Below are 14,429 nucleotides of genomic sequence, written 5' to 3'. Positions count from 1 at the left end.
CTATTTCTCTGATTTCTGATGCCACCTGCTGGTGAACGGGTCTCGTAAGTAAAAAATTAAAGTAAGTCCTATCACGCAGAAAAAAGATGTCCAATATTATTTTAGGTATACAGTTCTTTTTTGAAACGCTGTCCAAATCTGTCCATTTCTCTGAGACGTCGCTCAGTTTAGAGATCATTAAAACTACTCTACCCACAATGCAAAGCAAACAAAAAACAGGAAGTCCGTGTTGTACTGGTTTGTATGACTGGTGTTCTTGTCCAGTGACAGTAGCATAGGAGCTCGTGGTTTTCTCCTTATTCATGGGTCATTTACATTTGACGATAATCATAAAAACTGAGGTAGCTTCCTTAATTACCTTAATGTCTAATAAGGGCGATTTTATTTTCACCTTTAGGTTACTTGAAATCAGATGGAAAAACCTTTAAAAGAGCTAATATCAAGGCATTACTTAATGTTAAATCATCCCCTCTTCTCCCCTGTTTGAATTAAACTTATAATCTATAATGGTTTTGTATCTATAACATGAAAACTAGCGGTAACTATCTTAACGGACTGGTTACCAAGGGAGACAGGAGACGCCTAAACAGATTTAGCTAGCGTTAGCTTGCCGGCTAACCCTAACCCTGCAGAGATTCAACATGGTAAGTTCAACTACTGGCATAGTTAAACATATTAATCATTTTCTTAGACTTTAATTGTTTCCATTATACATTAAACAAAAAATCTGGGCGTTTAAATAATAGATTTTTACCCATTACGTTTTACCTCTTAGTTATATAAGTTATTTAAAAAGTACCTCATTATTTTTCTCTGTTTGCAGGCAACAAAAAGCAAATCCTCTACAAGTAAGTTACAGCTGTATTCTTTGAAAGGCTTTTTTAAAAACATACTTTGATTTTTGTATGACTGTCATATAAGAATCACTACAAATTAACAAAGGTTTAAGGTTAGTTAAATAAAGGTGAAATGCAGTTATATCAGTTTTAACACTAAAACTAGTAACAGGTAATATTGGTAACACTGCTCGTCATGCTTTGGTGCAATGTTCAGCTGTGCTAAAACTTACCTTGACGCATTTTACATTTCTTTGTACACCTTGCTTGTATGGATTGAACCCCCATTGCCGTAATACTTCATGCCATAGATTTAGTTAGGTGTTGGAAACATTTTGCTCCATATTGACATGATAGCATCACGCATTTGCTGCTGAATTGTTACCTCACATCCATGACGACGTGCCTGTCTAGGTCACAGGAGTACCGTGAACTCATTGTCAGTATGATATGTATGAGCTTTGTGACAGGGCACATTATCCTGCTTCAAGTAGCCATCAAAACAAGGGTACACTGTGATCATAAAGGGATAAACATGGTCAGCAACTACATCTGGGTATGTTGTGGTGTTTTGATGATGATGATCATTCATTCATTCATTCATTATCCTAACCGCTTCATCCGATGAAGGGAAGTGGGGAAGCTGGAGCCTTTCCCAGCAGTCTTTTGGGCAAAAGGCATGATGATGATCAGTTTGTGCTAAATGGCTCAAAGTATCCTGGGAAAATATCATTCACACCATTACACCACCAGCAGTCTTAACTGTTGATACAAGCCAGATGGAGCCATGCTTTTATATTACTCACACCCAGTTCTGACTTTAGCATCTGAATGCTGCAGCTGAAATGGAGACTCAGTCAGACAAGGCAATGTTAGTAAACCTGCGTGAATTTCAGCCTCAGTTTTCTGTTCATAGCCGAAAGAAGTGGCAGCTAGCGTGATGTTCTGCTACTATCATTGTTTCAAGGTTTGGTTATGCTTCAGAAATAATATTTTAGATAGCTTCTTGTAAACTGACATTTAAGTTATCCTTGCCTTTCTACCATCTTCAACCAGTCTGGTCATTCTCTCCTGACCTCTGACATCTACAAAGTTTTGTCAACCAGATAAATTTAATAATTTGTTCCTCATTCTGATGTTCTGTTTGAACTTCAGCAAATTGTTTATGAGCTTGTTTATGACCATGGCTTTAATGCACCATGGCTTTAATGCAGGGGTGCTGTGAAGGAAAATCAGCATTAACTCTTCTGATGTTGTTACTAGACACTGTGTGACAATCACTGAGATGATGAAGCATTTACTTTTCTGATGTTGTTACTGACAATCACTGAGTTGATGAATGACTGAGATGATGAATGAAGTCTTCCCATACATTGAGATGATGATTTCAATCCTCCCAGATACACACACACAGGCAGGGCGGTCACGGCTGCCTTGCATACCTGTAAATACTGTGACATCCTGTAAGACTACAGAACTCTCGAGACTTCTCTGCATGCTGGTCATGTATTACCTTGGTTAATAAAGAACTCTGTGGCCTTTTAGACTTCTGCACCTCGTGCTTTTCCACCACAGTGCCCAAAGTCGGTCCTCAAGGCCGCTGGCCTGCAGGTTTTCAACGTATCCTTCTTCCAACACACCTAGCTTACTTTAAATAGATCCAGCAGCCAATACGGTTCTGCACAATGAGTGATTAGTTTGAATCAGGTGTGCAGAAACAGGAATACATAAAAAACCTGCAGGCTTTGTTGCACTCAAAGACCAGAGCTAGGCAGCCTTCCTTGAAAATATTCATTTCAATAATTAATGCAATGAGTAGCTGCCTTGTGATTGGCTGATTAGCTCTTTATGTAATCAAGCAATTGAGCAAGTGTACCTTATAAAGTGGCCAGTGAGTAAATATATGAGTAAATATAACAGAAATCTTTTGTTGCATTGTTATAAAATGTCATTTTAATGAAAAAGGTTTGTGGTGTCATACATTCTAAATCTCCTGTTTCTTTAAGGTCTGTTTGGAGATGATGATTTTCTTGAAAGTCTATTTGATGATGAAAGTAAGTAAGCAAAGTCCTGCAGTTCTTTCAACATTGTGATTAAGAATATCTGCACTATCTGTGTGGTTTTAACATTGGTAGATTTATAACATTTTATAAAATGACCCATCAGAACAGCCACTTCGCTCAAAAGGAAATCGCAGCAGACCACTAAATCGGTAAGTTGGAAGTTTTCAGATTCAGACTTCCTACCATTTACAAAGAATGATGCTCCCAATTTATTATTATTATTATTATTGAATTTCCCTTTGGGGATTAATAAAGTATTTTTCATTCATTTTCATTCATTCATTCATTTCATTCATTCATTCAATAGTTGTCAGTCACTTCCTTTTTCCTATTTGTGATTCCAGTTCAGCTGATGCTGATAAAATGTTCAGTATGCTAGCAGAGGAGGTGAAGAAGGACAATTTGGACTTTGAGGTAAAAGGCAAGACGTGTTTAATGTATTGCTTTTAGTCAGTTTTTTTCAGCGTTTTTATTGTTGTCTCATTATTATTTCTGTTTTTATTCAAGGACTCGGATGTTTCAGCAGCTGATCCCAGTGACATGCTGAAGAACATGGAGGTAGATCGTTAGCAAATGAGTGGCAAATGCGACTGTTGTGTGTTTTTGCATTATTTTAAGTTCACGAACTGCGCCGTCCTTGTGCAGAACATTGATGACATGGAGGCAGACCTTTTTGCATCAAAGAAGAAGCCCGGCACAACTCCTGCACAAACACTTAATGAGGGCCCAAAGAAGGATTTTACTGTGTTGGAAAGCAGTGCAAATCCAGTGGGGACAGGTAATTCAGTCTAGTCTTCTTACATAAATAATTATTAGCTTCATTTTACTTGCAGCTTTGAAGTTGACGTTCATTGCAACAATCAGAATTGGCTTTGTCTTTTTCCTTTCCCTCAGTGGTTAACATTTCCATATTTAGGCCATTATGAACCTATACACCATATAGTTGCTTTGTTCTAAATTTTTAATCCCTTAATGCCTGAATTTATTCATAATTATATAAAAAGCAAAAAAATACAGGGGAAAAAATCTAGGAAAAAAAATTAAAAAGAAAGAAAAAGACTGGTAAAATTCAATAAATATTGAATAAATTAAGAATAGTTAATAAGATCATGATAAATATGTAATAGTGAAATAGATACATGCATCGGATTAAAAAAAGGAACCAAATAAATTCAATAAAACAATTTGCTAAAAAGAAATAAAATAAAAGCCAAATTTGTGGCAAACGACAACAAAGGGGTTAAGACGCTTGAACAATTATAACGAATAAAACAAAATGATAAACACAATTTCAAAGTCAATCATTGTCAATAAAAGCAAAAGGTTTAAGCTCTCGGATGTTTTTATTTCATGGTTGCTGTTTCTCCTGAGGCTAAGCGGACAGATGAAAAGTTTTACTTCAAATAAAAGGTTATAAAAGTTTATGGCAAAATTGGCAAGCGAAAAAAGAAAAACTAGTTCCAGTGCATCAGAAGTTTGGATGCCTACGGTGGCATTTCTGTTAGAACCTATGACAGCTTTAGAGTTCTTCAGAGTAGGATTTTTAAACACATGCTTTTGAAAATTCATGAGACAAGAACTGGGAGGGATTACAAGTTCATATGTTCATTCATTTTCCATGTGTAGTCCAGTTCAGGGTCGCAGGCCGTCTGTTGATCCACTCTGCTCTTTTAACTGGTCAACAGTTAAAAGAGCAGATATGATGTAATAATGTATCACTGATGTGCAGAAACAGCCTGAAAGTAGTGGAAAAATATCTCATTTCCTCTGCAGATGCAGATGACCCCCTGAATGACCTGCTCGATGACTTGCTTCCAGATGAAACCAAGCATGAAACTAAACCGAGACAGACCAAACCTGACAAATCTGCACAATCCACTTCAGCATCAGCGTCTCCCATCCTGAAGAACGAAACAAGTAAGATGACGATTTTCCAAGAGTTTTCCTTTTCTCTCATGTTCACAAGTAAATCACTGCACTCTGACTGAGCCCGTTTCTTTTTTATGCTACAGAACAACCATCAAAGAAAGGTTTGTTGTCGTTTACGGATGATGACGACGACCTAATGGGTACTCTGGGATTTGACAGTGATAAAGCCAAACTGAAGAAAAACGAGACTCCACTTTGGTCTACAAAGGAGAAGTACCTGCTCTGTTTTCATTTCCTCCTTCTCACTCTCATCGTTGGCCTTATTTATAGCGCTCAAATAATAAATGACTGTGTGTCCTGGACTTAGGATAGCTCATTGCCTTTGTGTCCTGCCAATATTTCTTATTTCCTAATATTTCCAGAGGCGATGTCCCTCGGAGACCTCGTACTAAAATCGACGATATTCTTGAGGGTTTCTCTTCCACGCGTCCACTAGAGAAACCACCCGCGGGTGAAAAGACGGAGCAAGCTCTATCTGAAGAGAAACTGGAGAAGAATCCTACTGTGAAAGGTGAAAGAAAGCCTTTGAGTCATTTTGTGTTGATTAAGTAATGGTTTGAAAAAAAAAAAAAATACTTGAAATGAAAAGAATTATGATTCCATCACTTCTAGAAGAGGACCTTACGTTTGGCTCCTATCAGCCCACGCTGGGGTCCACGCTTGAGGGTCGGCAGTCTCGCAGACAGTCTGTCAGGTCCGTCCGACCCTGATAGCTTTTTGTCATTTGGAATTATGGGATTAATAAACTGATCAGTTCATTTCTCTTCTTTTGATCAGATTTTCAACAGATGACAACAGCGCCTCTGCCCCAGAAAATAAATCCAAGCCCACCGTTCCCACCTCAAGCCGACACCGAAACTCAGCCAACTGGCTCGGCCTCAAGACAGATGAAGTGCTAGACCATCTAGAGGATGGTCCCAGAGAGGTGAAGGCTTCGGGAGATTCTCCGAAGCCTCCCTCCTCTCCTCTGCTGGAGAGAAAGCCTCCCTTCGATGGAAGTCAAATGGCATCTGCTGCAAAAATGGCAACAGACACACAAGCTGAAGTCAAACAAGCCAAATCAGACGTTTCTAAAGGCCAGAACAAAGAGGAGGAGGATGAAGACTGGTTATCTGGAGCGCTGAGCAGGAAGAAGGCTCTGTCCAACACTTCCAAGCAGGAGAAGGAAGACGATGAGTGGTTAGTCGGGGCACTGAGCAGGAAGATGTTAAAGACGGAGTCAAAAACTTCGAAGCAGGAGGATTCTGCATACCGGGGAGAGCAAGTCGAGCTTGAGCCAACTCTTAGGTGCAGCACACAGAGGAACAGGCAACACACTGACATGTTTCTCAGTCGTAAATAATAACTTTGATCTTATAACTATTATCTCTTCAGCATCCAAGACAGATCAAAAATTTCTAGAAGCAAAGAAGACACGTTTCCATCTATTAACTCAGCTAGGTAAGATTGGTTTTGTAGCTCTAATAAAAACTATTTAAATACACTTTCCAAACTGTTCGCTTAACGTGCGCTTTGCTTTCAGCCCTGCAGCTCATTCCACCCCTGTCAGAGAAGAGAAGCCCAGGCAAGGTATTTAAATCCAACTCTTAATCATCTGCTTTGAAAACCATTTATTAACTCACTGACTGTGATAAACATCTTTTCCAATCCAAACACTCACTGCCAACAACGTCAAAAGACGTCTTTTGCTGTTTCTGTTGTCCCAGAACTCGATATGCTTTGTGTTCTGATAGATGAGCCAAACTGCTCCCAAACGCTGGCAGTATGGGGCTCTCTGTTAGAACAATGGCTGGCAGCCAATGAGTTAAATTAGACTGCTCTAAATCCGTGTTTTTTAAAGTCATTTGGCAAAACTTTGCTTTCGCCGTTCTCATTTTACATGTCATCATGCTGCCAATACAGTAATCCCACCTTTTATCTTGTCTCACTTCAAATCGTTCCTCCTGGTGTCCTCTTCTCACATAGAGCCCATTCATCTCCCCTCAACTCCGCCATTATCTCCCTTTACCGATAGCAAATCTACTCCGACAGCTCAGCATTACCTTCCGTCCACGCTGACACCACCCTCGCTAACTTCTCTACACACCCAAGCAGACTCTGAACAAACTCCTAGTTTGCTTCATCCCTCAGATTCTCCTGCTCAGGTTGCTAGCCTGATGCTAAAACCTTCTGCTAGCATTAGTTACCTTCAGCCTCAGGCCAACCTCCCCTACTTGTCGCCCATTAAGGAATCCGAGGGGTTAAAGGAGTCCAGTCGGGCTTCTGATAAAACCCTGCAACAGCCACCGTTGCCCTCCGCTCTGTCCGCTATACAGCCTGGCACATTGTGGCGTATGTATTCACAGGGACATGAGACATAAATGACAGCCTCACTTTCCTATGTTTACATATCTGTTGTTAGCATCGTAGCATGATTGTATTTCACGCCTATTTCCCCTCCTTGCAGATCCACATCAAAGCCAAGCACAGAACACATCAGCTGCAGTCCAACAACAGGTACTGCTACCATTTCAAATACAGACCTTGTCATCACCAGCGATGCTGTGGCTTCTTTCAAATCCTTTGCCTTCTTCTGAACAGGTGGCTGACACAGCGGACAGCGTGCAGAAGCTGCTGCTACAACAGCAGGTGAAGACCTACTTATTTGTTCTCAACCTAAGGATATTTACACCAGACTCACCTTGAGAGTTCTTGGTTTTCACTTCACTTGTTTCCAAAGATGTTGCAGCCACAGCTGCTGGGTATAGGAGGTGTCGCTGATGCTGGGAACCAGCAGGGTCTTAAAGGCAGTGACCAACAACCTGGAGACTATCAGGCATTACAAGCTCGCATCATGCAGTTGGAGAGGCAGGTGTGTGCTGAAGCTGGTGATGAGAGGAAGAATATCTTCTTTTTTTTTTTTTTAAATATATATGTGAGATATTTGGACTTATTTGTCACTTTGATGGATCTGCTCATTTTAAAGCATTCATGTGTCATCATCTAGATCAAAATACTACAGCTGGAGCGAGACCAAAGCCAGATGATGCTAGAGAACATCCAACAGCAGCATAAACAGGATATGGATCTAATGGAAAACGCACACAAGTAATTCATGCCCAGGCAACACATATGTGCAGCATCCATGTGTGAAATTCTATTACATAGATTACATGGTTGTGTGTTCTGAAGTGTTTCTGTGTGTCTTCAGAGCTCGTGTGAAGCTGCTGGAGGAGTCAGCCGCCCAGAGGGAGACGCGAGCGCGGCTCGAGTGTGAAGACCTAATGGAACGGATGGCCACATTAACACGCTCGGCCGAGGAGGAGCGCTCAGCGCTGCAGGCTCAGTACCATCGTAAACTGGCCCAGGCTCAAGAGGACAGAGACCGCGAGGTGGAGAGACTTCGAGATCTCCAAAGGTAAACCCAGGAAGGTTTTTTTTAATAAAAGCAAAACTTTGATTGAAAAGCTGTAGCAATATGCATTTTAAAATTTGCGCTTGCTGTTCAGAAAATCTATCTTGGAGATGAAGAAAGATCATGAAGATCAGCTCCAGAGGCTGAAGAGACTAAAGGATGAAGAGATTGATGCTGTAACCAGCGCAACATCTCAGACCAGGTGAGTTGGCTTCAGAGGAAAAAGAGGACAAAACATTTAATGCTGCCTGCTTCTCATTGTGAACGGAGAGAGAGAAAAAATCCCATCGTCTTTGTCCAGGTCTCTTGCAGGGGTGATTGAGCAGATGGAGCAGTTCTCGTCTCGGCTCGGAGAGCTGTCGTCTCGGGTGGAGAGCACACACGAACACACCGCTCACGGCCTGGAGCAAGGGGCGCGCCACAGAGACGAGCAGCTTCGAAGTAATTCTGGCACACGTTTTGTAAAGAAAAAAAAAAGCCAAAATGCAAACTAGAACAGACAAAGTGTTCTCTGTGCAACTGGGTTAAGGTCATTCTACACATCTCAGCAATGCAGGACCGTCTGGCCCAGCAGCAGAAAGCCACCGCAGAGGAGAGAACTTACCTGAAGGAAGTCATTTCCAGGATGGATGCTCAGCTCAGCGAGCAGCAGAGGCAGATTGAGAAGGTGAGGTGGTAAAAACACAGCTTCTACTAAGAGCATACTCTGCTTATTATTATACCTGCCATCAGAGGTGGAAGCAGTGCCATCCAAACCTCCTAAGCCTTTAACTTGTTTCAGATAAAACAACTTTTAAAATAAACATATTGTGGATTTCCAAACATTTCTTATGATGATAGGTGACTGAGCACCTCATCACAGGGTTAAATGCAAAGATCACTTTGCTTATAATAAACAGGAATATTGAGGTATGGACCCAAGGGAAGTCATAGACTAAACAGTTGTTTGTAAAACTAAATAAATTCATAAATATAAGATAAATATTGTTGGAAAATGACAGACTTGCATTTTGCCTGTGTTTTCGATGTGAACACCACTGTCTGAGATAAATAAAGAAAATAATATATGTAAGTGGTTTAGGGAAAGATTCTGAATCAGAAACCTTATTATTTAGAAGCCGAGTTTACAAAACGGTCTCCCTCCATCATTTACTGGTCCTTCTATATGAGCATACCAACAGATTGAAAAACTAATTATTGTATCTGTCAGATTAAAATGAGACTTTGGAAACAGACGTAAATATTTTAGTCTGGCTGAAATCATACAAAACTAACAGACTCAGGACTGGACAAACACCTACATATGATGGTTGGAAGCAGAAACATGCCCTACAAGGCATGTGCTTCTGAGTTAGACGTGTTTGCACTTTTTTTTTTTTTTTTTTTTAAGAGAACTGCTTGGACATATTTTTACGGTCAAGCTGCTGACAAAGCCGCTCTCATTCACATATTGTTCCTTTCATTAGACTGCTGCACCAGAAACTGAGACTGAAAGGCAGCATATTGTCAAATTGTGGTCATGTAAAGCGTTTCCAGCCAGTTGCTATTATTCTATCAGATCTTGATTTTATAACTGCATTGCCAGCAGACAAAAACCACCATTCAGGTGATCCATCTGTGCAGTGCTTACACAATGCACTCACTAAGATGGATAGATTTCCAGCTGTGCTATGATCTTAGAAGTGGCAGAAACTGTTGGGAGGCTTACGCCTGTCCCAAAGCAGCAAGGATGGAAGATTTAGGAGCAAACAATATGGAAAGAAAGCCTCATGAAGTTTAATTTGGTGTAGAAATAAAGCAGCAAGCCCTCAAATGCGACATGTCAAAGTTGAAATATTTAGATCTAATGTTTATAGCCATAAAAATCAAAAAACTTCTTTTAAATGTGTTTCAGGAGCGCTGGAAAGTTACAGCAGAGCAGGCCAAAGCGGAGTCCCTCCAAAGAAGCCTTGAGGAGGAGCGGCGCGTCCTCACCATGCAGATCAGCATGGAGAGAGAGGAGCTGGAGAGAGCCAAGGTGAGGATGGTGAACGTTCACACCGATGCGCCTCTTCGAAGGTCCCGCTCTCTTCCATCTCTTTCTTTCTCTTCAGAGCACGTTGCTGGAGGAGCAGAAGTCAGTGATGCAGCACTGTGCGGACGAAAGGAGGAAGCTGGCGGCCGAGTGGGCCCAGTTCCACGCGCAGGAGAAGCAGAGGCATGAGAGAGCTGAGTGGGATGTTCACAGCCTCTTGGAGAAAAGAGAAGGCTCCATCATCAGTCTGGCGCAGGTGAGCCTAACCGCTTTGTTTTGCAACACAGTGGCCCTAACAGCTACACACAGATGTACTGTAATATTTACTGATCCTTCTGCAGGAACAAGCCGACCTGAAGCTTCGTACGGCGGAGCTGAAACAGAAGGAGATGACTGTGGCTCAGGAGAGAGAGACCCTGGAGAGGCTAAGAGAAGAGCTGGACAGAGAGAAGGAGAGAATAAGCAGCACCGCAATGAGACTGAAAACACGGGCCCAGGAAGTGGAAGCCTTCAGCAAGGTCACATAACACAACGCTGAACTCGTCAAGTTGTTAAGTATCCAAATCAGTAACGTTTAACTTGTGCCACACTATGGTCTTTGCAGCTCGCCGCAGAGAAGTATGAGGAGGGAGAACGAGCGATGCAGGAGGCTAAACGTGTGGAGGCGGAGCATGAAGTGCGACTGAGAAGTATTCACACTCAAACGGAGCGTCTGAGGTTGCAGGAGCAACGTATCCTAAAGGTGTGTGTATCAGCTACAGATACCATTAAGCTTCAGGCAAGGCTGCTTTTACAAAGCTCATAAATGGTTGTGTATGTATCGGTGTGTTATAGGAGCGCATGCGGTTAAATCATCTGCAGGATGACACGGAGAAGCTGAGGCAAAACTCTTCCCTTTCACCTTTACCTCAAATTATTCCACCAGTGTTACCAGGTAAGGTCAAATATATTATAAATTGGTTTTGAAATATATTTGACCTTAAATGACACATTGGGATTTTTTTTCCCCCTTTAGACCCAGCTGCTGTGTTACCTGTCCCTGAGCTAACTACATCCCTCAATGCCCCTCCTCCTAATTATTTAGCCAATTCTCAGTCCATGGCGCTTGAGGCAAGCTTGGCTCTGTGGAAGTACACAGCTGAAAAGGTAACCAGTTTAGAAATACCCATCAGGATTGTAGTTTTAACTTGTCGGGCAAAATACAGAGCAATTGTTCCTTACACTTGAGAAATTGTAATTGACTTGCAGAATCTGTACTGAGAAAAACCCCGCAGTGGGTTTTAGGGGCATGTTAAACAGATACACTACCTGGCCAAATACATTTAATATTTTGCTGCCTGGATTTAATGAAGTCATGGCATAATAAAAACATCTGACAACCTGAAAGGCCAGGCACTTTCAAAGAGGTTTTGGAAAAGACTTAAAACAATCTTTAAGTCTCCCATCAGCAATAGCAAATCCTGGAAAACATGTTTAACTGGACAAAAAGAATACTTTTACGCTGCATAAGCTTACTTAAATTATACTTCCAGCCAGGGCATTGATTTAAGTACACTATAGTTCATATATCCAACATATCCAGATCATTAATGATCAGACTTGGGGACACATAGCACTTATTCAGTAACCCTAACTATTCATTTCATCAGTTTATATCCAAACAACCACCGTTTAGGACTGAAACTTCATCAAAATACATTTATGAAGCCTTTTGTTTATTCAACAGAACTTTTTTTTTTTTTTTAGATCAAATGGACAATGCCTTTTTTCCCCCAAAATCTTTTATTGTATAAATTGCATTTGTAATTAAACTCAGACAGCTGCTTTGCAATTAATTCACAGTACGACACTAGTTACATCCACAGCAACATTGCAGTGTTAGTGTCATTAGGGCCTTCTTCAGACAAAAAGGGAGGGGGAAAAAAAAAAAAAAAAACAGGAAAATAACAGCATTCAATTTATCATTTTCAGAAAGCAATGTTTTATGTAATTGTACTTTGTGATATGGATCCTTCTGGGTCTGAAATAAATGTTAAAATTAAGCTTTTTCTGTATTCACACTACCTGCACACTGCTGCCGTGCTTACAGCTACACACTGTTCAATTCAAAGTAAATGAAAATGTTTCATTTGATTTTTTCACATTTCTGCCAACAACCTATTTTTCCTTCTTCCATAGGATCGTGAATTCCTCCAAGAGGAGCAGATCTTTCTAGAAAATCTGAAGAAGAAATCTTACAGATTCAACACAGACTGACCCACGCTTGCTGGAACATTGGCACGTCTGGATTCACAGTACTGTTTAATATGTAATTACTTGAAATGTTCTTATATTTTTATTAAAAAATATAAAACTTGGTTTCTTGGTCTCTCTTTTAAACATATTCTTCTTTGCAAAACCTCTGGATTACTCCAAGCCCAAACTGCATCCACTTCTCTGTCCACCTGTAATGTCACAAAAAGGGCAAAATGTCATCAACCTTCATCAGATAGCCATAGCTGTGCAGTTGAGGTGTTTTCAGTCAAGCCTCAGGTTACCAGGAATCCACACTTGAGTTCAGACAGGGATAACTTGTATCATCACTGACATGACTGTAAATTCATACTTATTTAACTCGTGGAAATGTATGTATATTTACCTAATCATGTCATCTTTGGGACCTACGCATCATCTTCAAGTCTTGCCTTACTAATGCTGCATCTTCATATGAGAATAAAAAAAGAAAAGAGGTCACCAAGTGCTTCAATCATAACTCAGAAAGCAAAACATTTTACATTTCTCAGAACAGCTCTTTATCTTCAGTTATCGCATCAGACGGCACTTCCTACGCAGCTGTTTTCATCACTGAATCTGGAAACTTGGATCACAAGAATTGCACAACCGGTACCTTGTAACTTTGTCTTCACCATTTGGTTAAGTAGAATCACATCTGGAAACAAGCATCAACATATTCCATTAACAATGTGAAATCAGGAACACGTGACTTCACGTAAAAATGCTCACAGTAGATCAGAAACCATTGCTTTCCACAGCTATTATTTTCAGACAGGGATAACAAACTCATCATATGAACTGCACACAAGTGTAAAAGATAAACACACAACTAGTACGCCGTTTTACCTTTAAAGTTGAGGGTCACCATCTAGTTCGAGACCTGAAACTGAAGATGAATGATGTGATCAGTGAAAAGCACCACAAGAGCTAGTCTTCTTTGGGGCCACGTGTCGGTTCGTCACTCTAAAAAACAAACCTAAACGACCCAAGTCAACTTTAAAATATATAACAACCACCCTGCATGTTGATGAGTTTCAAGCTCAGCCTCTACATTTGATCAGCCTCCAGATTATAACATCAATGCCTCGTGGCGTTGATCCACGTGTTGGCTTAGCTAAAGGATAGTTAGCTTGCACTTTAGTAAGGTTCATCTGTAAGTCACATTTAAGGATTGTTTAGTTCACCGTAGTCTCATTAACTTCTGAAATACTTGCCTCTTCACGTCGGGTCCGCTGTAGTACACTTTATATTAGCAAATATACACATAACGGGCAATAAAACCACTACGAAATAGTGCATTTTCACTCAGACCTCTAGCTCGTCTGCCTGAAAATGAAGAACCCCAAATCTCGCGAGATGGCACTATTATAGGTTTCACGTGCCACGTGATTTGGCTCTGGGCGTTTATGGGCTGTAAGGAGAAATTTTGCTCCAACATAAAACACAAGTGCCATTACAAAACATAAATATGCTTTTATAATTTGAAATTTATCTTCTTTTTTTTAAACATTTATTTTACATAAATATGAATAAAAACACCAAAATTCAATCAGATTAAAATGACATTGATTTACGCTATTTAATATTAGAGTCAGGAGCATTTTAACATCTTCATCTGGTTGAACTTGGACTATTAGCCTAGAGACTATAGGATAGTTTTAAAAAATTAGATAAGTTGACTTTTTTTCTTTTATTCAAGCAATAAAGATAAACATTTTTATTTTATGTATTCCATAACACACTGGCGTTTATATTTGGATACTCTAAAGTTAACCCGACTACAAAGCAGCCTTGTTCATTTTAAACTGATGCAATGAGCATCTAAATCTGAAGTTGAAAGTGCTCTGTGTGCTGGATGCTCCGCGACAGCATGCACACAAAGCAGAAAGTGTTCCCAGGTGTATTTTGAGAAGCGGTAG

The 14,429-nt window shown here is 40.4% G+C and overlaps 1 protein-coding gene across 1 annotated transcript; it reads left to right on the top strand.

Moving 5' to 3' along the window:
* Nucleotides 1-282: 282 nt before the first annotated feature.
* Nucleotides 283-12,671, top strand: fbf1 (Fas binding factor 1). The gene is made up of 29 exons (XM_079253034.1): nucleotides 283-644; nucleotides 824-848; nucleotides 2,843-2,890; nucleotides 3,003-3,048; nucleotides 3,244-3,313; nucleotides 3,407-3,457; nucleotides 3,545-3,677; nucleotides 4,673-4,816; nucleotides 4,912-5,041; nucleotides 5,191-5,339; nucleotides 5,441-5,522; nucleotides 5,606-6,115; nucleotides 6,203-6,268; nucleotides 6,351-6,397; nucleotides 7,275-7,324; nucleotides 7,409-7,456; nucleotides 7,548-7,679; nucleotides 7,815-7,915; nucleotides 8,019-8,225; nucleotides 8,317-8,424; nucleotides 8,524-8,663; nucleotides 8,771-8,889; nucleotides 10,117-10,239; nucleotides 10,316-10,492; nucleotides 10,578-10,754; nucleotides 10,841-10,978; nucleotides 11,071-11,170; nucleotides 11,252-11,382; nucleotides 12,415-12,671. Exons 1-29 carry the CDS (start codon nucleotides 642-644, stop codon nucleotides 12,490-12,492), a joined length of 3,333 nt encoding a protein of 1,110 aa, XP_079109160.1. The 5' UTR covers nucleotides 283-641; the 3' UTR covers nucleotides 12,493-12,671.
* Nucleotides 12,672-14,429: the final 1,758 nt, after the last annotated feature.

This window comes from Telmatherina bonti (genome assembly GCF_933228915.1).
Source record: "Telmatherina bonti genome assembly, chromosome: 14".
Lineage (NCBI taxonomy): Eukaryota > Metazoa > Chordata > Actinopteri > Atheriniformes > Telmatherinidae > Telmatherina > Telmatherina bonti.
Note: the sequence above shows the minus strand (reverse complement) of the source record. Positions and strands in the feature narration are given on the sequence as shown.